General features: G+C 41.8%; 1 protein-coding gene across 5 annotated transcripts in view; it reads right to left on the minus strand.

Annotated features, from left to right (window-relative positions):
- LOC311059881 (disks large homolog 5-like) overlaps positions 1 to 23,981 on the minus strand; it is a gene marked incomplete at its 3' end in the record, with an annotated part of 58,326 nt that extends 34,345 nt beyond the window's left edge. For 2 of the 5 annotated variants that reach the window (XM_084077983.1, XM_084077985.1), the window contains exons 1-7: positions 23,410 to 23,981; positions 22,557 to 22,939; positions 9,660 to 9,728; positions 7,580 to 7,733; positions 5,535 to 5,678; positions 2,596 to 2,779; positions 194 to 450 (exon numbers count right to left, since the gene is read on the minus strand). In XM_084077983.1, coding sequence (XP_083934109.1) covers positions 194 to 450; positions 2,596 to 2,779; positions 5,535 to 5,678; positions 7,580 to 7,733; positions 9,660 to 9,728; positions 22,557 to 22,911 — 1,163 coding nt within the window. In that variant the 5' untranslated portion in view covers positions 22,912 to 22,939; positions 23,410 to 23,981. Of the gene's footprint in view, positions 1 to 193; positions 451 to 2,595; positions 2,780 to 5,534; positions 5,679 to 7,579; positions 7,749 to 9,659; positions 9,729 to 22,556; positions 22,957 to 23,409 lie in introns of those variants that run through there. The other 3 variants (XM_084077984.1, XM_084077981.1, XM_084077982.1) reach the window with 2 other exon arrangements.
- Positions 23,982 to 25,049: the final 1,068 nt, after the last annotated feature.

The following is a 25,049-nucleotide window of genomic DNA, read 5'->3' on the forward strand; positions in this document are numbered from 1 at the left end:
GCACAGAATCCTAAATTATCGCCCCCCCCCCAGGCAATGCCAGCGCCAAGCATTATTTTCCACCATGGAGTACTGTCCTCCTGGCCCGCCCCCGCTACTGAGAACGGTTAGTAAAACGCTGGTCGCAACCCAAGGGATGCCGTGGTGTGTGTGTGTGTGTGTGTGTGTGTGTGTGTATTTGCCCCATCCTTACCTCCTCACAGAGGAGGAGTACTGCTGCTGGTAGTGGATGGCAGCGTCCCTCTGCTGCAGCAGCATGTCCACCTGCTTCTGCAGCCGCCGGCCCTCCTCGTCGGCGTGCTCCACGCGGCTCAGGTCGGCGTTGTGGACCGCCGTCTTCTCGTTGTAGCGCTTCCTCAGCGCCTCGTAGTCCCGCTTCAGGGCGTCCAGCTTGTCCACGGCCGCGTCGTACAGGCCACTGAGCGCGTCCGACGAGCCCTCCCGCATCACCTGCATCACACGAACGACATCAGGGGTGCTACCGTTAAATCCAACTCATCGATTTAATCCAGTGGTTTTCAACCTTTTTCATGTCAAGGACCCCTAAATTGATATACATTTGGCCGCGGACCCCCATCTTGAAAATATATATATTCAAAGATATGCACACATTTTCAAGATTTAAAAAAAATAGCAGATCTATAAGCTCATAGCACGGCACTCTGTGCCGCACTATGAGCTTGTATATCTGCTACTTTTGAATGGCCAAAGGTAAGTGGTTATAATTATTTTGACACTATGTTAACTAATTTAGCTGGGGACCCCCTGGTATTATGCTGAATGTTCTATTTCACAAAAAAGAAAATTCTAAAGCTTTCAAAGTTTGTCACTCTTTTGAAAATAGCCCCTGCAATCTCACAACACATCAACAGTTTAAAGTATAAAATAGGGCTTAACATGCTGTTTATGTATGTTTTGTAATAATCTATATGTATAAAGCAACTTGTAAAGTTTTCAAACAAATGTTGTGGCGTAAAAAATACAATATTTGCCTCTGATGTGATGTTGGAGTCGAGTACTTGAGTAAATTTACTTAAGTTACTTTCCACCACTGATTTACAGTATTTGAGAATACTTCTGCCACAGACAATCTCCTCTTAAACGCTAAAGTTGTGAAAGGGCGACTCTGGACAATGTCTGGACCTCATCCTCTGGACATTGTCCACAGTTCATACGTGAGAATGGCCAACATTTTGTACATACAGTATGAACAGTAGTTACAGTAGTTCACCTCAGAGGACAAGTGGGGGAATAAAAACATGGACAGAGAAGTCAAGAGAATGGACTTGACTGGCATCCAACATCACCACAGTAAAGACCTAGTTTAGATTGACATCACCGGGCTAATTTGAATCTCAATTTGAATGCCACACGATGGTATACAGCACTTTACCTAACGATGGTATAAACTCATAAACACTCCTGTTCAGACAATGAGGCACGCATCCCTGCCAGGCTTATCAAAATTCCATTTTAGACATTCCCCATGGTCATGTAGGGTATTTCAAACATTTAATGAGCCGACCTTCTTAGACCTGGAACACATATACGTTATTATACCTTTCAAGCCAGGAACACCTCTGTGTGTAGTTGTTGTTATATACAGTATATAGCAAGATTATCATTTATTTATTTTTGAATAAAGATTTGAAGTTTTTCAGAAAACCTTTTTTCCCCGTTTTTCAAATGGCCCTCAGGTCTAAATGGGCTGATGAAGCAAAGAATGCATCATGCACAGCAGCAAAGGCTGATACTGGTCAGGGTCGTTTGTCTACAATTTAAAAGAATGAGAGGCTAAATAATAGAACTAATTTCTTGAGAGTTCACAGGCTTAAACCTATGTAAAGCATGAGGACCGTCACTTCTTAGACAGGGACCGAAGCAACGGCAAAAGGTTTAAGCCCAAAAGGCTTGGGTGCAAAAAAGAATTACTAACGTTTCGACAGTACGGTATCTTCTTCTGTCGAAACATTAGTAAGTCTTTATATCAGCAGTGAACTAAATTGGAAGGGAAAAACGGGTTTTAGTTTTTCATGAGGTTCTCTCTTAATATTAAACTGGTTTCTAAAGTTTTACATGTTCTATTCCCTCAAATCAGACTACAGATTAATAAAGAAACGTAACGTAAGGGGGAGAGCAAAGATCTCGGTTATGCCGGCGGAGGAAATTCAGTTTGAGCTTTCACACCCAAAGATATTCAGGGAGAGCCACTGTTCTCACTAGGGTTGGAATTCATCTTTAACGATTCCGGTTCCTCAACGATTCCCTCTTAACGGTCCGATTCCTTAACGGTTCCCTTTAACCATTCCTATATATTTAAACAATATATATTTAATTTGGACTTTCATTCCAATTTTTGGATAAAGACAAATTCAATCACACATACGGTATTGCATACATATTATTGTAGTGGTTCTCAAAGTTTGTACACTCTCTGAGTTATGGTGGTCCTGAGGTTTGATAACCACTGACGGTGTAATAAACCGGTTACGGAAACGGTTCCAAATGTGATGGAACCGATTCCTGGTTCCTCAATGTTGGATCTTGTTCCCCCCGTTTCCTAGATCCCAACGTAACCCTAGTATAGTTGCTCACCTGCTGCTGCACCATCCTCATGTCGGCCACCTCTCTCTGGTCGTCGTCGTGCAGCCTCCTCAGCTCCTCACAGGCCTGCTTGGCGTGGTTGTGCTCCCTGACCAGCTGCATGTTGTCCTGCCTCACGGCCTCCAGCTCCTCCTTCAGCTGAGCCTGCTCGCTCACCTGACGACTGTGGAGGGTACTGCATGGGGGGAGGGGGGGGACAGTAGCTGTAAATAGGTCTGTCACGATTACAGATTAAAGTTGACCATTAATTGTCACTCAAATAATTGCGATTAACGATTTAATTGTGTGTTTGGCATTGGAACATATGAAGCCTTTTAGGCTTTGTAATAAAAAATTGCACGGGGCAGATATGACAAATTACTGAAATATACAAAGAAATTATTGACATATTTAATCATTTTTATAGATGTAAAAATAGCAGAAATAGCTGATCTACGAGCTTACAACGCGTCACGTTGTAAGCTTGTAGATCTGCTATTTCTGCTATTTTTTGTATTTGAAAATGTGTGAAAATTGTTCAACATTTGTTCAACGATTATGGCGATTATGAAAAAATAATTAGACGATGAGACAAGTACCGGTATGTAATAATTGTGACAGGCCCGGCTGTAAAAAATCTTTCCACATTTCCACAGTCACACCTTATAATCAGGGGTCTTCAACAGGGGGTCCGGGACCCCTAGGGGGTCCTCAGAGGCACTACAGGGGGGGGCCAACAAATGTTAGCGTGATAGGAACATTTTGGTGTACAGGGAAGAAAGAGCAGACCAAGTACAGAGCCAAAGCTCAAGTAATGAGGGTTTAAGTGGTTGAATATCTGAACATGCACATGGACATGAATCCAACATATTAATAGAAAAGATCATGTATAAACAAACAAAAACAAGACTATGAAGCTATCTATGAAAAAGTTCAATATTGTATGTAATGGGGGTCCCTGCTTCATCTCTCTCTCAGCTAAGGGGTCCTTGGCCTGAAAAACATTGAAGACCCCTGCCTTATATTGTTAAAAGGGCTGAGACCATCAATTATTTTCTTAGCAATTATCCTTATCAATTACCTTTTCCATTAATAAAGCAATCAAAAAGCTTTTTTCACCTCTTTGTTCAATCAACAAATTGATTAACCACTTCAGCGTTATGTTATACTTCTCCACACAACGGTGTCATGCAAAAAAAGTGAAAATAGCAGAGAATAATATAGATCTGCTATTTTAACTATTTTACGTTTTTGCCTATAATGATATGCCCAAAATAAAATCTATTATTTCGTTAAATTATCGATTATTGATAATTTTTTATTATCAATTAAATCGATTAGTTTGATTAACTGTTGCATAACTATATTGTTATGCGTTATAGTACATACAATGTTGCTAGATTAAGGTAGACCTGACTGATAGCAAGTGTTACCAGCTGGATTCAAACCCAGGAATCATTTACAGCTCAGTGAAAGGGGAATCCCCCCTGGACAATGGAGATGCAGACAAGTTCAGCTGGTTGTAAGATATATATATATTTGTTGTTGTTGTGGTTGTTGTTGTTTTTGAGGTGGGGGGTGTTGCTAGGGAGGGAGCTACCCATATAATCTCATTTGGAGATTATGCCCTACTCCATTGGTTCTCAAAGTGGGGTCCGGAGACCCCCAGGGGTCCTTGGGGGGTTCTAGGAGGTCCACACCAAAAATGAGGAACAGTTTAAAGACTTAAAGACTCAAAAATAGCTATTCTACAAGTTCACAACACATCGCATTGACAAATCTTCTCTTATGGGTGTCCCTGGGACAAAATCTTTTCAGATAGGGGTTCGCGGCCAAAAACATAAGTAAAATGTTTGAGAAACCAATGGCCTATTCTACTAGTATGCTACGACTCCCTGCTTGACTCCAGGCTCTCTACCGGTTCCTCAGTGATGCTCATGGATGTGAAGGGAATTGCTGCCGTCAGTGGCACTGTGACAGTAAAAATATGATCTCAATAGTGCTTAACTGAAAACTTGCTGTATGGATTATTATTATTAATATGACCGCTTTCCTACGAGCTAACAGGCTTGTCGTTGTAAGTAGTGATTTACAGTACATTACATAAATGACTTCCACTCACCACTTCACCAGAAATTATGGCTGCAAGATCTGCAATTTCAACAATTTCTGCACGACACCGTTGCGCGAAGAAGTATAAAATAGGGCATAAGAGGTTAATCGATTTTTACGTGTTTCTTCATTATTCAAATGATCGCAAAAGGGCGAGGCAAACATGGCAGTGGTACATAAAGGCTCGTTTCTGATGCACACAATCAATCGGAGAGGCTTAAACATGGCAATAATCCCTCATCAGTCTGTTTGCATTGAGGCCAGCTGTTAGTTGCCTACACCAGTTGTTCTCAAACACTTTCATGTCAAGGAGCAAATGATGTGTTAAACCCTTTAACCTCATTTTACACTTCAGCTATTCGAGGTCGGTTGGGTCGGACGGTTCTTGAGACACATGAACAACAGACAGACGGACGGACGTACGTACAGACAGATATTTTGCGCGTTTATAGTACGAGACACACACACACAAACACATATATTTATATACGTTTTAAAAATCTAATCTTCTTTTGTATAAGATAAGGGATTTGATGGCTTAACTGAGAGGCATTTGGACTTCCACAACGGCTTCACTCCTAGCACACACACATATACACACACACACACACACACACACACACACACACACACAGAGACAGACACACACACCTCCCTTTGTTGCAGTTTGCTGCGAACGTGTCATAAGAGGCAGCAAACGCAGCAGCTTTAAAAAGAAAAAAAACCCTGCAGGCATGATTTGTGCTGTGAACAAACATGCAACCCAAAAGCTGTGTCAGCCGCTGAAACATTGATGAGGCTCGGCGGCGCCGGCGGTCGCCTTATTCCCTTTGACTCACTGATAGAAGTCGGCCTTCTTCACGGCGTCCTCGCACCTCTTCAGCGTGCTGCTGTGTTGGCTCTGCAGGCACTGCAGGTCCGCCATGGCTTTCATGCACTGTAGCTTTAGGCGCTCGTAGTCGTGGCCCGCCTTGGAGTTCGGTCTACCTCAGCACACGGAGAAAAAAAGTGATTATTTAGTTTTTTTGTTTTAGCTAGTTTAGTGTTTTGTTCAGGGGGTATGGCAAGGTGCCATACCTTGGCAATACCTTGGCTCCAGAAAAAAATAAATCATGAATAGTAGCCTAATGCAGGTGTAAGACCATTGTGTTTGTATTGTGTTATAGGTATAATGCATAGTTTTCTATGCATTTCGGGGGGTTTGACCCCCCCCCAAATAAATTCGGCTGTGCGGCTTCGCCAGGATAAGTGTTATTATTTTATAATATTTATTTTATATATATTATATATATATATGTTTTTTTTTAATCTTTAACCTTATTTTAATCTCTGGGAGTTTGCAACCCTAACCTTGCCATACCTTAGCTTTTGCTGAACTGACGCCACTGGTTTTGTTTAGTGTTAAGTTTCTCAAAAGGCTTAGTTTTGTTGTTTGGTTGTTTATTTTATTGTTTTTAGGTACATTTTTCATATTGATTTATTCTAATATGGGATATTTGTCAGTGGCTAGATTCAAAAAGGTCAGAACAAGAATTGTAAACAATTTTTTAACATTTGTTCACAGTTAAAACTGACAGTTTTAAACAGTAAAAAAAAAAGGGAAGATAAGATTTCATATATCATCCAACCAAAATCTAGACTTATGTCACTACTCAAATTTTCTCATTTTCTCAGTGATTTTAGTTTGTTTTGTTAGTTTTGTACAGTGTCAGCTAGTGGCCGTTTTGTTTTGTTTTTTGTAAAGCCTGTTTTTTATTTGTATAAAAATGTTTTAATTCAATTCTTGTTCAATGTTATTTGGTTAGTTTTAGTTAACTCTAATGACCTTGGCTTGGTGGGGAGCCAACATGTGAAGCGGTGGTCTTGGTGTAAGTGAGATAAAAGCATAGCATGCTGCGCTCGTGGGAACACTGTGTTACAGTAAGTGGTGTGTCATTAAAGTTGCATGCTATACCCCTTGTGTTACGGAGTTGAGCATTACTTGCGAAGCACTTTCACAGTGCGTTAAGTACGCACTCCAGTTGCTTTGAGTTATTTCCGCGAGCTAAGGGCAGTGGCGGATAGTAACAAAGTACATTTAGTGCTGTACTAGAGTCCATTTTTGTGTGCGTCTGTACTTTGCTTGAGTATTTGGTTTAATTGGAAGCTTGTGACTTTCCCTCCACTAAATTTAAAAAGACAAATATTGCACTTTTGACTCCACTGCAAAATTGTAGGAGTGAACCCCCGGCACCCAAACTTACAAAAATACATTATGAATTAACCACTTAATCCCTATTTCAAAAATGTGTTTTTAGCGCTAAAATGTTACATTTAAAAAAGAAATATTTGACTATTTAAAAATATTTTTTAAATGTCTGAAAACGTTTTATAACATTTAAAAAAAAAATATTGATCGATTAAAATATTCAGTATTGATATGTATAATGCACAGAAGTCCTGACGTCACTCGTTCATCCCCTGGGTCGTGGAAGTAATCTCTCTATGGAGAATAACATTGGGTCATCTTAGAATAGTCTCATATAAGAATTGTGGTCCAAAAATAAACAAACTGTCTCGGCGATATTGTCAGGGAGGTGGCTCTGTATCCTTTTCTGATAGTCAGTCACTCATATTTGATACAGTCTGTTTCTGGCGAAAATGTAACTAATTCTTCGGTTGGAGTAACATTAGAGTTTTCTCACCGTCAGTTGATCCATAAGAGTCAAACCGCCGGGATCATTTGTTTATTTTTGGAACTTAGTTCTTATTTGACGCGATATTAAACACGTCTATGGGGATTCAGTATGGGGGAGAAAAACGCGACCCAGGTAGGGCCAGTGGTCAGACGTCAGTGCTCTATAGAAACAGCGTTTCTATAGAGCACTGTCTTTTCGACAGTAACCTGCAGTCGTCGAAAGTGGTTCCGGGCGAGGAGAGGGCCAGCCTCTTGCGCAGCTCGTCCCTCTCGCGGGTCACCTGCCGCAGCTGGAACAGCAGCGTGTCCATCTTCTCGCTCACCTGGTGGCCTTCCATGTGGGCGGGGGGCGGGGACGAGGCTTGAACGGAGGTACCTGCGAGTGTCAGCATGTCACTGATGGCATGGGCTACTCATAAAAGGTTCAACATTAAACCCTACATCTGAAATAGAGCTGCTTTAAACAACTGCTTTCAACAACAACAGACCCGATTTTCACTGTGCTTGGTGTGCAGTTTTTCCCCCCTGATCTACACCACATTTCTTCACCAAAAATAGCCGATCTACAAGCTCACAAAGTGTTGCAAGATCGGCAATTTTTTGCTAATGTTTCCCCCAGAATAGGGATGTTGGGGTTCCAAGTGGTTAACTGGATATTAACCACTTTCAGGCTGGCATACCTATTTTGCGCATGTCATTATAGGCAAACGTTTGAACTTTTGAGGAATTGTAGGAAAAAAAATGCCAAAAATACAGAAAATAGCATAACTCACAATGTCACACGATTGTGAGCTCGTAGATGTGCTATTTTCTGTTCTCCTCAGTGGCTGGAGCAATTGATCTGAATTTGCACACGGGCATTGACCATTAGCATGTGCACGGAACAGTGACGCCCGTTTCTAACTTTCCCAAAATGTAAGCTGTTAATTAGCGTTTTATGTAAAAGAATTCGGGCTATGGGAGCTATCGTCGGCATGCTTACAGCCGTCGCCACTCGCCATGGACACAGCCCCCCAAGCTATGGGAGGAAGGGGTCCTCCTTGGGGCCAAAAAGGTTTGGGACTATTGCTGTACAGCACAGCACATAACCCAAAGTCTGTTAATACTTTGAATGCACACATCCCCGGGTATGGACTAATAGTTAAATAAAAAAATAGGTAGATAGGCCAGTTGGATCACCGTGTCAAAAACATGGCTCCCCATCCGCTCCCTGTCTATTTCCTTCTTTAAAACGTCTGTATCTCCGAATCTGTTTCCGCTGGGGAAAACCGGTCATGCGCGATCCCTCCCCGTTGTAACTCGTGAGTGAAATGTTATCGTTCCAGGATGTAGCCAGGGTCATCGCGCTACATGAATGCATGCTTTTTTTTAACGTGGATTTGCTCGTCGTGGAGTCTAGAGCTTTAAACAGCAAAGTGCAGTCAATGGTGAGGTTGCTGGCACCCAACGTATTCTGTTATTAAAAAATGCTGGAACCCAATGTGTTAAGTATTCATTTATTAATTGGACCACAGTGTCCATACAAAGCATCAAAGTTTAAAGGGATATTTCACTTTCAAACATGGTTTGGGGTCATTTTACGGTCTACTCTGGCTTTTATGTGCACCCCAGGCAGTTTTTAAGTTACTTGATTCAGATATTCAATATTAATTTTGATCAGACATGCCCCCTTGCTTCATATATAAACCCATTGCAACTTCAAACTAAACTTTTAACCATGTTAGACTCACTGATTACACACGTCCTTGGTTCTGGTGTCTGATATTGTCCTTCCAATACGTGAGGGAGCTGTGTGTTTTCAATTACTTTTTTAATTTATTTTATATTACATTTTTTCATTTTCTAAAAGAAATTACAAAAATAAATGAAAAAGTAATTGAAAAAACACGACTCCCTCACGCATTAGAAGGACAATATCAGTCAGCAGAACCAATAACGTGTGTTTTCAGTGAGTCTAACATGGTTAGAGTTTGCATCAGAGATTCCTGTTCACTTTTGCAGCGGCCTGCACCAGTGTCAAATCCCTCACCCTAAGAGAATGACAGGTCTGGTGTGTGTGTGTGTGTGTGTGTGGGGGGGGGGGGGGGGGTGGTTCTAAATCCTTTTCACATCTGTGTAATCACTTGCACGTGCTCAAGGAGGCTAAACCTGGAGTCACAGTCGAAGTATAAATATGTTCACTGGCATGCAACCATCCCCTTCTATCAGCAAGCAAAACACATTTCTTTGATCGTCCGATAATGTAATCCATACCCTCCTCCACGTAAACCACGAGCACTGGACTCACCTAAGCTGCTGAGAGAGCTGCTGCTTTCAGAGTCCGACGGCATTGTGGACAAGACACTGTAGGTGGACCCTGGAAGGGGGACAAAAAAAAAAACTTCAAAGTCAGTCCAAGTGCAGCGTGCTAACTGCTAAGTCCTGCATCATAGACAGAGATGAGTATCTTCCACTAGTATTGTGTTGGACATCAAGGCTCGGCGGCTTGGGTTACATTTCAGGAGGATTTATTCAAAAGGAGAACCCGGGTCGGATAGGAATAATAAGTTGGGACTTTCCCCAAACTTCAGATGACAGCCCTGTGGGCCTGACGGCAGAGTGTGGCTAATTATCAGTAGGGCCATGGAGCTGTGAATGGGACTCAAACCCTGGGCCCCACAGAGGCTCACCCACCACTGCAGCATCAGAGCTGCTCTTTTCATCTCATCACAACACAGTGCTTCTCAAACTTTTTCATGACAAGGACCCCCAAATGTAATGTATATATTGTGTTGTTAAAAATGTTTCAAAGAGATTCCCAATTGCTTTGAAAATAGCAGATCTGTAAGCTCACAATGCGACGGATCGCAAGTTTGCAACACAGTGTGAGCTTGCAGATTTATGCTATATTAATTAATTTTGCTGGGGACCCCCTGGAAACCCCCCCACGGACCCCTGGGGGTCCCCGGACCCCACTTTGAGAACCACACATCTCACAAAAGACCACACAGTTCCTCTCTCCTCTGAAAGCATGCTGCTTTTGGCAGCTTAATTCATAATAAATGATGTCAACAACACCACGATATGATAAAACAGTGCAAGAATACGACATACCGTAAGTAGAATATATTTGCAGATACGATAGCATCTTTTTACTTTCTGTCCGCCGGGGACTGCAGATGAAAATGAGCCAACCGTGGCACGTTCACATTTGAATTTCATATTGATTTACGAGCATTGTCCCTTTTCCAATAAATATAAAAAACAAAATACTCACTGACATAGGCCTATTGAATCTCGGGAAGTGAATTTTATTCTCGCTGCATCCAAATTATTTACTGTTATTCCCTTTCATAAAAAATGCAAACCTGTACCGTCTAGGAAAAAAGTCCTGAGCAAGCACCTTCACACGTTCACAGAGGTATCCTGCTGGAAGCTAGCTAGGAGGAGATTGTGAGACTCTGTCTCCCCTTGCCATTATAAAAAGCCACAGACATTTTGCAAAACCCTCGACTGAAGGAAAAAACAGCCGGCGTGTGCACATTCATTACGAGGAGGTACTAGCTTCGGCTTGGCTCCCTCGCGAACAGCTGATAGTTCAGTGAAATCAGCAACTTCTGCCCCTGATATATAAGGTCTGAACAGTCAACGACTAGGGAGCTGGAGCGGGCGGGGGGGGGGTGCATGAAAAACGATTCTATTTACCCACATCTCCCCGGCACCCTAAATCAATCCTTGGCTGGCCGTGTTCCCACTCCGCTAAGAAGCAAGACTGTGGGTTTGATTAAAACTAGGAGGGAGCCCCAGCTAACATGGCTCACCCCTCCTTTTTCCCAGCGCAAAACTGAAAGAGAGAGAAAGAGAGAGAGACAGAGGGAGAGAGAGAGGGAGAGAGAGAGGGGGAGAGAGAGAGGGAGAGGGGGAGAGAGAGAGAGAGAGAGAGAAAAAAAAGAGTGATGTGCCTCAGGAACCAAGGCATCCCATGGATCAAGCTCTCTTTGTTCTCGCTGTAGCTTAAGTTTCCCATGAGTCTGTTTGAGCAGAGCGAGAGAGAGAGAGAGAGTTGTCACAATGGCCAAAAGGTTCTCGCTGGCTGTGGAACTGTGTTTCGCTCACTTCTCAGATCCGTGGAAGTGGTGTGACCCGGGACCCTCGCTGCGGTGCGGTGGCGTCTGTGGTTTGGGGGTCTATTATAGGGCCTGTCACAATTATTACATAACGTTGCTGTCGGGGTAGAAAGCTCCTATCTCCTTATTTTAACTTGTTGTGTTTTTTTTTTTTGTAAAATAATGCCCTACTTGATCACGCTACAGCGTCACACGAAAGCATCAAAAGTAGCAGATCTACAAGCTCGAAACGCGTCGCTTCGCGCCGCGTTTCGGCCTTGCAGATCTGCTACTTTTGATAGTTTTGAATTTGAATGCTGAAAAGTAACAGTTTTGGACATATGAGGTTTCCACCCGACAGAGACGATAATCGCCTGAACGCAATCATTATTGCATAATCTTCATAATCGTTTCCATGTTAGAAAGTGTAGTAACACTTGCTATATGCATCCCATGTCTATAATGCATTATAATCTGCTCTTATAACACATTCACTGCCAGGGGTCACAGAATATTTTCCGTGATCATCGTCCTCACGGTGATCCCCTCATTACACACACACACACAGGGGTCTAGCCTCTAGAAGCAGTCTACCACAGTGCTTTGCGTTTTATTACTGCCGATGATTATCTCACCCATCACTGTATTTTATATGATAAAGTGGGCTGGCCATCTCTCGCAGTTCGTAGAGAGCAACATTGTATTTTATTTATTTATAAGGCCTTGTGTGGTAAACTTCCTTTATACCTATCCTCGCTTTTGGAACCAAAGGTTACCGGTAGGGGTGTGCCGATACACTAATTTCACGAAACGATACGATATTTGGCTCACAACTTCGATACGATTTCGATACGATACGCACTTTTTTTATTGTGAAAATATATGGAGGAGAAAAAAAGAAAATGCAAACAAATAATTCTGTTTTTGCATTATTCAGACATGCAAACTTGTAGCTTTTCAGCTACAATAGCCGTTTTGAATCCAAATAGTATGACACCTGACCCGAAAAAAAAACATGTTGTCACTCTTTTCACTTCGGGGCCGTTTGCATGCCTGATTATTATGATTGTAAAAAAAAATAAAAAAATGTTTTGTTTTTTTTCAAAAACGATATTTTCTTTTTCCAAAAAGATACATATCGTCGCGAAAACGTATCGCGATATATCGCGGGACGATATATCGGCACACCCCTAGTTACCGGACATTCAACACGTTCACAAACACACATTAGATATACCAGTCCACGTAAGAGCAGTGAACAAGGAAAAACTGCCTTCATGTATCATGTATTATGCTCCACACCAATGGAACAAACTTCAGGACTCTCTGAAACTGGTGCGATTGGTCTCAATAGAGACATTCAGGGTGCTTCTTGAGGACACACTACATAGTGACTGTACCTGTTTCATGTAACACTATATTTATTTACATCTGTGACATTGTAATGTGATTCAAATGTTTGTTATTGTTCCTCATTATGTATGTATTTTATATGTTGTTATCAGGGCGTCCTTGAAAAAGAGAGCTTGCTCTCAATGGGCTTCCCTGAATAAATAAAGGAAAAAGATGTAGCAACATTTAGAAGACATTTTGTAGAGAGGGTCTTAATGGGTTAATCATTAATCGCAATTATTTGTGTGACAACTAATCGTCAAAATAAAATTCCATAACAGCTGTAGTTGGGGCCCCCATGATCACTTTCACTTGGGTCGCACAGGAAATCCTGCGCTCCCCTGATACCGACTTACAAGAGCTTAATATTCATGACAGCAAGCTCTCAATCTGTTGTCAACACGAAGTAAACAAACTTCATCCCCTGAGAAAGGTTGTAAACCACTTAAGCCCCGTTTTAAACTTCGCCACACAAAAACTAGCGGAAACTGCACAGCTCTGTGAGCTTGTAGATCTGCAATTTTCACTGCTTTCGACTACTTTTTCGGCTATAATGAAACGCCCAAAAAAGGGACACCATGTTGAAGATGGTTGAAGGATGTGTGGAGTTTATTTTACAGCGCTTAACCCATTGACAAGACCTGAGGCCGATTCTACAAATGTCTTCTAAAATCCTAACAGTTTTCTGAAAAATGTTGCCATCAGTGGTTCTCAAACTTTTTCATGTCAAGGACCCCCAAAATGATATGCATTTGGCCACGGACCCCCCATCTCAAAATAGTTTGTTTCAGGCCCAGATCGCTGGTGTAGTGGTCCGGGCACCTAGGCTCCAAAGTAGTCAGACAGTGTGTCACGGGTTCGAGTCCCGATCCCGACATTCTTTGCTGTATGTCACTCCCCATCTCTCTCCCCATTTTACTGTCAAACTACTATCCTATCAATAATGGCACAAAGCCAATTCATCTTTCTTCAAAAATAGTAGATCTACAAGCTCTAGATCTGTAGATCTGCTATTTTTTAATAGCCAAAGTATAAAACAATGCTTTTTGGCTCAAATCTGAAATGACACACAGATGCTCTCCTGGTTTTAATGGGTTAAGTATTTCAAGATTATTCTACTTTATTCTGCTTTAAAAAAAGTGCACATTCTTTCAAGCGTGCTTCAAAATGCTGCAGTCTAACGGGTGAACACGAGAAAGAGCCAGAAACAGGAGAGCCCAGACTACAGCACAATCGATGATGTCATCAAGACAGAAGGTCTGGGCTGCTCCAGTGATAATGAATGGGAGAGACGTTGGGCTTTTATCCACAGTGATTTTCCATCTACACGACGAGAGGAGCTTCTTGTTCCCGGACTGACACACACTACTGTGAGTTATACACTTAATTTTGGGGTGCTGAAAAGATACACACGCAGAAACACTTCCAAAGTATTCATCACAAAGTTAGTTTTGTTTAACCCATTAAGGCCTGAGGTTCCGATTCTACAAAATGTCTGTTTTTAGAATGTCTTCTAAAAACTGTTTTTTGAAAATACGTATGTTACCATGTCAGTGGTTCTCAAAGTTCTTCATGTCAAGGACCCCAAAATGTATATGTATTTGGCCGCGGACCCCCATCTCAAAATAGGTTGTTCCAGGGACCCCCCCCATAAGCAAAGATTTGAGTTACAAATGTTCGCTTGAAAAAATATATATTGAAAGATTTGCACACATTTTTACGATTTCTCAAAAATAGCAGATCTACAATCTCGTAGCGTGGCACTCGGTGCCGCGCTACGAGCTTGTATATCTGCTATTTTTCACTAGCCAAAGTGGTAAAAGAATGTTTTTTTAGCTCAAATCAAAAAATGACACAGATGCGTTCCCGGTCTTAAAGGGTTAATTTATGACTGGGGCAGCTCCATAAAAAGTGTCCCAGATTAACATCTCGGTAATAACCCGGTTCTTTGCTTTTGGAAGCCACTCGATCCAGTTCACAAACATGGATTAAGACTGCCCAAAATAACTTCTAAGTGAAAGCTTCTATTGGAGTGCTATTTTGATTTACTGGTGTTTTTCCCCCCCTTAAAAAAAAACCTTTTCTGCAAAACAAAAGCAACTGCCCCTCGCACGAGGATACTAAAAATGATTAAAACCAAAGTACACTTTAATTACACTTTAAGTGTATGAATAAAGAACATAACTTGTTGCAACCAGCTTGTGTGGCCATCAAGACAATGGTAAATTCCTTTGTCCTTGTTTTTGTCTCACTTAACCACGAGATGATGAAATGTGAGTGAATTTGCCCAGTAACTGCCCACTTCTACCCCAAAAAGCCCCGAGCAGAGTTATTTCCAAAGCGAGGCCGGGGAGAGGGATGAGAAGACATACCCTAACCCATTAAGACCGGGAACGCATCTGTGTCATTTTTAGATTTCTTTGGCTATTCAAAAATAGCAGATATACAAGCTCATAGCACGGCACAGAGTAGATCTGCAATAAAATAAGAAAAATCCTGGAAAATGGGTTTTGAATATAATATATATTTTCTAAGAGAACATTTTTAACTCAAATCTTTGCTTCTGGGGGATTCTACAAATGTCTTCTAAATCCTAACTGAAAAAACGTATGTTGCTATAATCAGTGGTTCTCACACTTTTTCATGTGAAGGACCCCCAAAATTATATGTATTTGGCCGTGGACCCCCATCTCAAAATATGTTGTTCCAGGGACCCCAAGAAGCAAAGATTTGAGTTAAAGAATGTTCGCTTTAAAAATATATATATATATCCAAAAAAATGTCATGATTTTTCAAAAATAGCAGATCTACCATTCTTGAATCTATCTGCCATTTTTGAATAGCCAAATAAATCTTGACAAAGAAAAATGACACAGATGCGTTCCCGGTCTTAATGGGCTAAGAAAGACATCAAACACGCCCTTGTGTGATTCGCTGCCATCATTTTATTGTTCCCAAACAGAAGCTGAGAATGGGTCCGAAAACAAAAGCCATGGAACCGCGGCCAAGCCCCGGAGCTACAGTTATATAAAAAAATAAGTATAGAGTATCTTCAGTTTATTAACAGTGAAAAAAGTGAGCCCTCCAGCATTAACGCCCGGTTAAAAGTAATTTCAACATATCTGCATGCATCAGACTCACTTGGTGGCGTGCTTGGTGCACCTCGGGGCTTTAACAGTGGTGTCAGCTGTCAAAACGTGTATCTCTTCCTCTACATCAGAGCCATCAGGATATTTGCAAATGGGCCGCCAAAATAGTTGTCAAAACCAGTGGTGGAAAGTAACTAAGTACATTTACTGAAGTACTGTACTTAAGTACAATTTTGAGGCGTTTTTAGTTTACTGGAGTATGTCCAATTGTCAATACTTTTACTTCTACTCCACTACATCTCAAGAGGCAAATATTGTACTTTTTCTCCACTACAATTATTTGAAATCTTTCTCATTTTATCATTTTATCTCATTTTATGCATAGGCTATTTGAAAATAGCCGAACTACAAGCTCACAACGCGTCGCATTGTGACACGTCTTTTACTAAAGTAAAACATTTGTTTTTCCACCACTTGTCACAACACTATACGATTTTATTTATAGTATACCGATAAATAGGAACTTAAAGTATACGATAATTAAAATAAAAATGAAAATGCACACCGTCCACCCACCTGACCACTTGATTGGTCAGATGGATTGGGATTGAGATTTCCAAGCGCCATCAAAAATCAGTTCAACCACTTTAACGCCCATTTTATACTTCAGCTATTCGAACGCAGCAGATCGACGCGTTGTCGTTGTGAGCTTGTTGATCTGCTATTTTCAAAAGTCTTTTGAGAAATGCTGAAACGTTTTGAATATTTCGAAAGTTCATAACAACACAAATCTCCTCCTGTGAGAGAGTCCCTGGCCCAAAATCTTTTTCAGATGGGGCTCCACGGTTGATTTGAGAGTCTCTTTGAGACAGCAGGCTGCTGACAATGAGTATTACTGGAGACATGGGCTTCTTTAACAAGCTACTGTCTGCTGTCCCAGGACAGACACCATGCTTTCGAGGTGTGCCGTGCGTGGTGGAACCTGTCCGCCCAGTAGTGAACGGAACAGCCCTGCTCCTAACAGCAGTTCAGCCCTTTGTGACCCTGTTAACTTAAGCCCTATAGTTTATACTTTGTCATACGGCAATGTCACACAAAGAATAGCCAGTGTACAAGGTCAGATGATGCTGTTTTGTTGTTGTTATTGTTTACATTTTTGAAGATGTTTCCCTATAATGGCATCATGGCCAAAATAGGGACACCAGGTTGAAAGGCTGGCTGCAGCTCATTTAAAAAACAAAGGATATAAATATATATAAAATGCCTCAAACTCACTCATACCTGAAGGTGTTTTGTTTGTGCGTTGTTGTTTTTTAAGGACAAACTAGAGAATAGGCCAGCATTACAGCCAATGCCAGGTTGTGAAATGCACCACAACAAAAAAATAAACAGACAAGCTAATAAAAAGGTAAACTTTAAACAAGATATTGTCCCAGATTTGAGCTCTCAAGTATAAATAATGAGGTAGAATTAAAGTGCATAATTAACACTTAATAAAAAGGTGGGAATGGAATGTGATGCTGTCATGTTAATTGGCCTTATATCCATGCCATCCATGATGATGGCTTGGCATGGAACAAAAAACAAGTAATGAAAATATTTATTTTCAAATACAAAAGGCATAGGTGCTGGAGCAAGGCCCATGCGTCGGTGTGCATTAACCCATTAGATCCAGGTAAATACTATATGTATTTGGCCGCGGACCTCCACCTGTAAATAATTTGTTCCAGGGACCCCCCAGAAGCAAAGATTTGATTTAAAGATGTTCGCTTGAAAAAAAAAAAAGTATATTCAAAGACTTGCACAGATTTTCACGATATTTCAAAAACAGCAGATCTACAAGCTCATAGCGCGGCACTCGGTGCTGCTGTTTTTGAATAGCCAAAGTATAAAATACGGATTAAGTGGTTAACACAGATGCGTTCCCGGATTGAATGGGTTAATTAGTGCCAAAATCATAAGACGTGCTCCAAAACATTAGTATAAATAGTTCACTTCTCTATGTGAGAGAAGCAAAGTGTTGGCACCGCACTGGAGGCCAGTGAGGGGAGAACAGTGCTAATGCAATTTGACTTACACTGACTTTGCTGATGAATCCATTAGCATCTTAAACAGAACCACAAGGATGTTTTCTACCAGCTTGCAATACGGTGTGTGAACCACTTTCATCCTGGTTGTCCCTGTTTTTGAGCAGGCAATTATAGACAGGAGTAGATTTTCTTTTCTTTTTTACTTTTCACGAAGTAAACAAACTTCATGCCCTTAGAAAGTGTTGTAAACCACTTAAGCCCTGTTTTATGCTTCGCCACACAAAAACTAGCAAAACCTGCAGAGCTCTGTGAGCTTGTAGATCTGCAATTTTCACTACTTTCGACTACTTTTTCGGCTATAATGAAAAGCCCAAAAAGGGGACACCATGTTGAAGATGGTTGAATGATGTGTGGAGTTTATTTACAGCGCTTAACCCAATAAGGCCTGAGGTTCCGAACAGTTTTCTGAGAAGCCTATGCTGCTATATCAGTGGTTCTCAAGCTTTTTCATGTCAAGGACCCCCAGAATTATATGTATTTGGTCACCGGCCCACTTCACTACTGAACACTATGGCACTTTATATTATCTATTTCTTGCACAATGTTGTTGGTGTTGTTGGTATTTATGTTATATATGTGAAAAAAGATTGAAACACAATCATGCATTGTCAAAGCAAATTCCTATGTGTATTACACAATGGCAAATAAAGGAATCTGAATCTGAATCTGAATATGAATCTCAACGTGGGGTCCAGGGACCCCCAGGGGTCCTTGAGGGGGTTCCAGGTGGTCTCCAGCTGAATTAGTTAATATAGCATCAAAATCAGTTTCAGCACCAGGCACCAACCCTATTTTTAACCCCATTTTACACGTTGGTTTTTCAAAGATGTAATTTCTTGTTCAAAGATGCGACACGCTGTGAGTTTGTAGATCGGCTATTTTTGAAGAAAAGAAACAAACAAAACCTTTTTATGAAGTTTTTAGTAACTTTTTAAACACAAATCTTCTCTTCCGGGGGTCCCTGGCACAAAATCTTTTCAGATGGGGGTCGGCCGCTGAATACATATCAATTTGGGGGTCCTTGACATTAAAATGTTTGAGGACCACTGTGCCAGAGGCCTGAGATATAGGCCTAACACTACAGTATAATGTGCCATCAACTTCTCCTGACCTTTAAAAAGGACATCATCATCCATCTAACATGGAAATTTGCGGGCTGTTATTGTCACGTACCGAAAACAAAAGCCCACTGCGGTGGATGAGTGTGCAACCATGTAGATGCATGGAATCATTTGTTTCAATCCAAACCAGAATCAGAACCACAACCGTGTGTGTGTGTGTGTGTGTGTGTGTGTGTGTGTGTGTGTGTGTGTGTGTGTGTGTGTGTGTGTGTGTGTGTGTGTGTGTGTGTGTGTGCGTGTGTGTGTGTGTGTGTGTGTGGGGCTGTGCACGCACGCAATCGTGCATGCGTGTGTGTGATCGGTGTGTGAGCTCGGTCAATGACAGGATTCAGAACAGAAAATTGAAAAAGACAGAAATAGCTGATGGCTCTCTAGGCGTGCTCTGGACATATTTTGGTCAAGCTGTAAAGGGTCATTCTGACATTTCCTAGGTCCTCCTCACAATACCAAAACAAACCCCTCTTCATAGCACTGTGTGTACAACGCTGTACTCTCAAGAACAACAACGAAACCCAGATATTATGCTATAGTACCGATGCTTCTTAAAGTGGGGTCTGGGGACCCCCAGGGGTCCTTGAGGGGGTTCCAGGGGGGGGTCCCCAGCTAATTGATTGATAGTTAAGAACCAAACAGCCAGCCAAGGACCCTTACAGCCAGGTCTGTAACTCATGTGAGTATACAAAAAGAAACCTCTCTACAAACATGCACGGTGTGCATGTACACACATTCATTGGAACTGTAGGAATCGTGCACACAACACCTTTAAGCACCTCAAAGTGTGCTATGACCAAATGTATGACCAATATACATTATACTTTTGTGCCATGCTATGTATGACCAATGTACATACTTAAGAACAGGGAAAACTGTTGCGCCCTTCTTTGTCCTATGTTCACGGTTGACTGCAGGTCAATGTACATACTTGTAATAACAAGTAATAACATTAAAATCACTGCATGCATGTATTATTTTAAAATGGTGACACATTGCAATACATTTTTGCACAAACTCGTGCAAGCAAACAGAGGAACCTCTAACCGCGTAATGGGGGTCCGTGGTGGCGGCCTTAATGCATGCCAAACTGGGGGGTCCTTGAAATTAAAAAAGGTTTAACCCATTAGAACCGGGAATGCATCCATGTCATTTTAGGTTTTTGCGTTGGCCATTCAAAAATAGCAGATATACAAGCACGCAGCACGACACTTCGTGCCGCGCTGCGAGCTTGTACATCTGCTATTTTTAGAAAAATCTAGAAAGTGTGATGGTGCGTTCACACGGATACAGATACAAAGATACAAAAATACACTGCATCTTTGTTGCTGTGTCGCTTTGTATATGTGTTGCTCAACGCGGTCGTTGACGTCAAATGTGCGTACATCAGAACTACAGTTGTAGTTTTGTATCTGCAAGTTGAACCCAGCTAAACTTGAATTTGCAGCTTTGCAGCTTTGTATCTTTGTCGCTAGAGCTACAAACATCGGAGGTATCTTTGTACCTTCATGTCGCTGGCTTCCACTGAAAATGAATGGTAGCATGTATCTTTTTGACTGCCCGTGTGAACTCACCATTAGAACTACTGATTTAGAACAAGCATTTTGTAGAATCGGGCCTCAGGTCTTAATGGGTTAAAAAGGTTTAAGATCCACTGTGCCACACACACTGAATTAAGTCACGTACTTACTATACTGTATCACAACACAACACCATTTCAATCCAAGTACAAAAGGAACTCATTTGAGTAGAAGCCCATTCATTAGAGATTGACAAGGCCTTATTGATTCCAGCCCTCTCTTCACTAAAAGCATGGCCGGCAACCAGGCGTTGTCTGTCACTACATTGATTGTCGGAGTCTTTTTTTTTTCTAAAGTTCATTAGGTACTTTTACATGTAGCTAACAGTACGAGCTTTTAGTGTCAGGGCAAGGACACAAGCACAACAGTGCTAATGTGAATAGGCACAAAGTCACATGATTGTGTATCTCTCTCTCTCTCTCTCTCTCTCCCTCTTTCTCTCCCCCACACCCCCCCCCCCCCCCCAAAGAAAAGTCAAAGTCCTCTCTATGATCAAATTGTCAGATTATCAATAGCATGTGTTAGTTAATGTGTGAGAAAAAAAACTGGATACTAATAAGGGCAACAAAAAATGATACCATAAACTGCTAATCTTTTATAACCCACTATATGTGGTAGATCAGTGGTTCTCAACCAGTCACTAGACTAGTGGTCAAAAATAGCATATAGACAAGCTCATAGTGCGGCTATGAGCTTGGGTCCTTGGGACAAAATATTTTCAGATGGGGGTCTGCGGCCAAATGTATATATCAATTTAGGGGTCCTTGGCATGAAAAAGGTTGAAAGCCACTGTGGTAGATGAAAAGTAGGATATACAGTATAGTTTGTGTAGCCTTTCACATGCAGTTCATATGCTAAAACACTGGTTGCATCATTAATACAATAACAATAATAAACCATTAACTACTCAGAATAACTGTCATAACCCCTTAATTACACAGTAACAACTTCTGAGAGTGTACATAATTGAACCAAATGGACCTGTAACTCATTGAGTGTGCAGGAAATGGACCGTGTAAGTCTGTAACTCAGAGAGCGAGCGTGCAAACAGAACCAAATGGATGGAGTCCATATTTGATATTAGTCATGGCTCATGGTGATGATGATGACCCAAAAGTCATAACCTAGCCCCCCCCCCCCCCCCCCCCCAAATGTTTACTGTACATATGTTGTTTTTCTTACCTTTAAAATGTTTATATGATGTTCTGCATAGTAGTGTATATCTGTCTAGTGTAGTGGTTCTCAAAAGTTGGTTCTAGGGACTCTCTGGGTTCCTTTTAGGGGTTCTAAATTGACCCATACAAGTCTGTAACTCTGGCAGCATACAAATTTGTATGCTGTCAGAGTTCAGGGGAGACCTTGAAATGTAAAAAGGTTTGAGAACCACTGGTCTAGTGTCTCCATGAATTGAGTATACGTGAGGACCCCAATTGAAACAAGCCAGTAGGCTTTCTGGGGGGTTTTCAATACTATTTAGTTGCCCTTGTATTGTGAATTGTAACTTCCATGTGCTTTTATTTCTCTGCAAACTCCTAAATAAAGTATTCAATTGATTGATTGATGTACTTTATTTAGTAAGACATGAGAACAACAGAACATGGAAGTACAAATTCGCAATACAAGGTCTACTAAACTGGGAGACTCACTGAACTTGTTTAAGATGAGATCCCCATGCACACAAATCATGATGACATATAAGAGACAGACAGATCTACACACTACTATACAGAATGTCATACGATCAGCTTACAGGTTACTGGTATGAAGAGTGAAAGAATGTACAAGAGAAGAAAAAGAAATGGGGGGGGGGGGGGGGTCAATCAAAAGCTCACTCACCAGATACATGGTGATGATGATGATGCTGGTCCACCACAGATGGTGGTCCTCCTCCTCCTCCAACAACCACCCCGTTGAGGAGCACGGCGTTCAGGTGAGGGTGGGTCTCCTCCAGGGCGGCGCACAGCTCGGGGAAGTGGTCCCTGTCCTGCTTGGCCAGCAGCATCTTCAGCAGGAGGTCCACCTTCTCCTCCGGACCCCCTCCTCCGCAGAGCCCGGAGTCCAGCTCGTAGCGGTCCGCCGGGCTCAGGGCCCCGGCCTGGGCCAGGACCTCCACCAGGCGACCCGGGTCTGTCACCTCCTCCACCAGACTCTGGTAGACCTTCTCCAGCAGCTCCTTATGCTTGGACTCCATGGATCTGGTTATTATTCTGTCCCTTCACCTTCACCCAGCAGAAGTACTCAAGATATTTTACTTATATAAGTAAAAGTATCAATACTGCAATGTAAAAATACTCTTGTTACTTAAAGTCCTCCGGAATTCAAAGTTCACTTGAGTAAAAGTACAGAAGTGTTGTTGGTATCAAGATGTACTTAGAGTACCAAAAGTAGAAAGTACTCATCATGCAGAATGTCCCATTTCAAGTTTTCAAATGTATTAAAAATCCTTTGAAAATAGCAGATCTACAAGCTCACAGCACGTCGCTTTGCAAGCTTGTAGATCAGCTATTTTCAAATTATGTATATAGTTCTGAAGTGGTTTTGTGATAGTAATCGATTATCTACAAAGTAACTAAAGTTTTAAAATAATTATAGTGGAGTAAAATGTACAATATTTGCCTCCGAGATGTAGTGGAGCAGAAGTAAAAAGTACTGAAAATAGTATGTACTGAAGAAACCAAAAAAAGAATACCTCAAAATCGTCCTTATAAGTACAATACTTGAGTACATGTACTTAGTTACTTTTCCACCTACTGAGTGCCCTCACCCCCCGGCGATCCGATCCCGATATCTCGCTATTATTCAAACCGATCGAAACACAAAAAGTCTTCCTTTTTTCCAGAGGAAATTCCCCACGAAGGATCGTGTCGTGTTAGTTAAGAGAGGAGCCGAGTTGTTGGGACGCTTTTCCAGCCCGAGCTGAAGAAGGAGACACAAGTAGCCATGTTTGTTGCTGTGCCCAAGGCTGTTTGTTGACTAAGAAGAAGAATAAGAAACAGTCCCAAACATTGCTATACGTTGTTCCCCAACTCTTCTTTATAAGTCCCTGTCCCGGGGAAGAGAGCTATGATACATTAGCCCTGTCTGTCCTTCAGGCTATCCGTGGGCTCCCGACGACTCCTCCGATGGGAGAGAGATCTGCCTTCTTCTTTCTGTTCTTCTACATGTTGGGACAGAAGTGTTGTTAAAAGTCTCTCCCAGCTCTCCCTTCTTCTCTTCTTCTCTCGACTCTCGCTGCTTTGCTGCTGCAGCCCGCAAACTCTACTCCGCCATGTCTCAGTCTCACTAGTACTACTATTCTATTCCCACCAGGGGGACTCCCTTCATTCTTTGGTGTTTCGCCCGGGTGGGCGTGGTTATGAGCCCTAACTATCCCCTAACCCATTGGCTCTCAAAGTGGGGTCCGTCCGGGGACCCCCAGGGGTACTTGAGGGGGTTCCAGGGGGTCCCCAGCTAAATGATGGAAAGGAACCAAATGGAACCTTATGGGTCTGTAACTCTGAGAGTTAAATTAGCATTGATTTTACAATATGAATTGGGTTCCCAGAGATAGAAATGCCATTAAATGGGGGTCCGTAGCCTAATGCATGTCAAACTGGGGGTCCTTGAAATTAAAATGGTTGAGAATCACTGCTAGAGAGCCGTAAAAATCTTCTCTTATGGGGGTCCCTGGCTTATCTTTTCAAAAGGGGTCCACGGGCTAATAAGTGTCAATTTGGGGGTCCTTCCTTGGCACGAAAAAGTTTGAGAATCACTGCCCTAACCCTAATCCTAACCTCACAGGAACTATGCCTAAACGAACCTAACCATAATCCTAACCGTGAAGGTAGGGTAAGTTATATGTTTTGGTTAATTTCGTTTTTTTGTTAAAAGTACTATATTCTGATAGACAGGGGTCTCTCCAGCTCGTTGGTAAACAGAATATAGTACATTTTTGGTAGGAGACAAAATTTAAGCCAATCAGGAGAGAATACTGAAAATGCATTTTCTGTTTGATAAAGAGCTGGAGAGACATGGAGACTCCTTTTACTGAACAAACACTCTATAGCAACCAATGAGTAAGCCTTAGCCTACTATCAGAATATAGAGCTATTTAACACTTATCTTAACCACGCTATATATGTGGTATGACGTGCAGAATTGTTTGAAAAAAAGCGTGGCCCTCCACTAACCATTTCATCCATTGACCGCGCGCGAGCGTAACCACCACGCGCATGTCGAGCATATTGTATGTATGCGAGCAAAACTAGACCAAACCCAACAACTGTAACCCTACATTTAACCTCACAAAAACTATGCCAAACCCTAACCTTATGAAAAAGGTTGTGCACA

Source organism: Gymnoscopelus microlampas (genome assembly GCF_963454915.1).
Source record: "Gymnoscopelus microlampas genome assembly, chromosome: 14".
In the NCBI taxonomy this organism is placed as follows: Eukaryota; Metazoa; Chordata; class Actinopteri; order Myctophiformes; family Myctophidae; genus Gymnoscopelus; species Gymnoscopelus microlampas.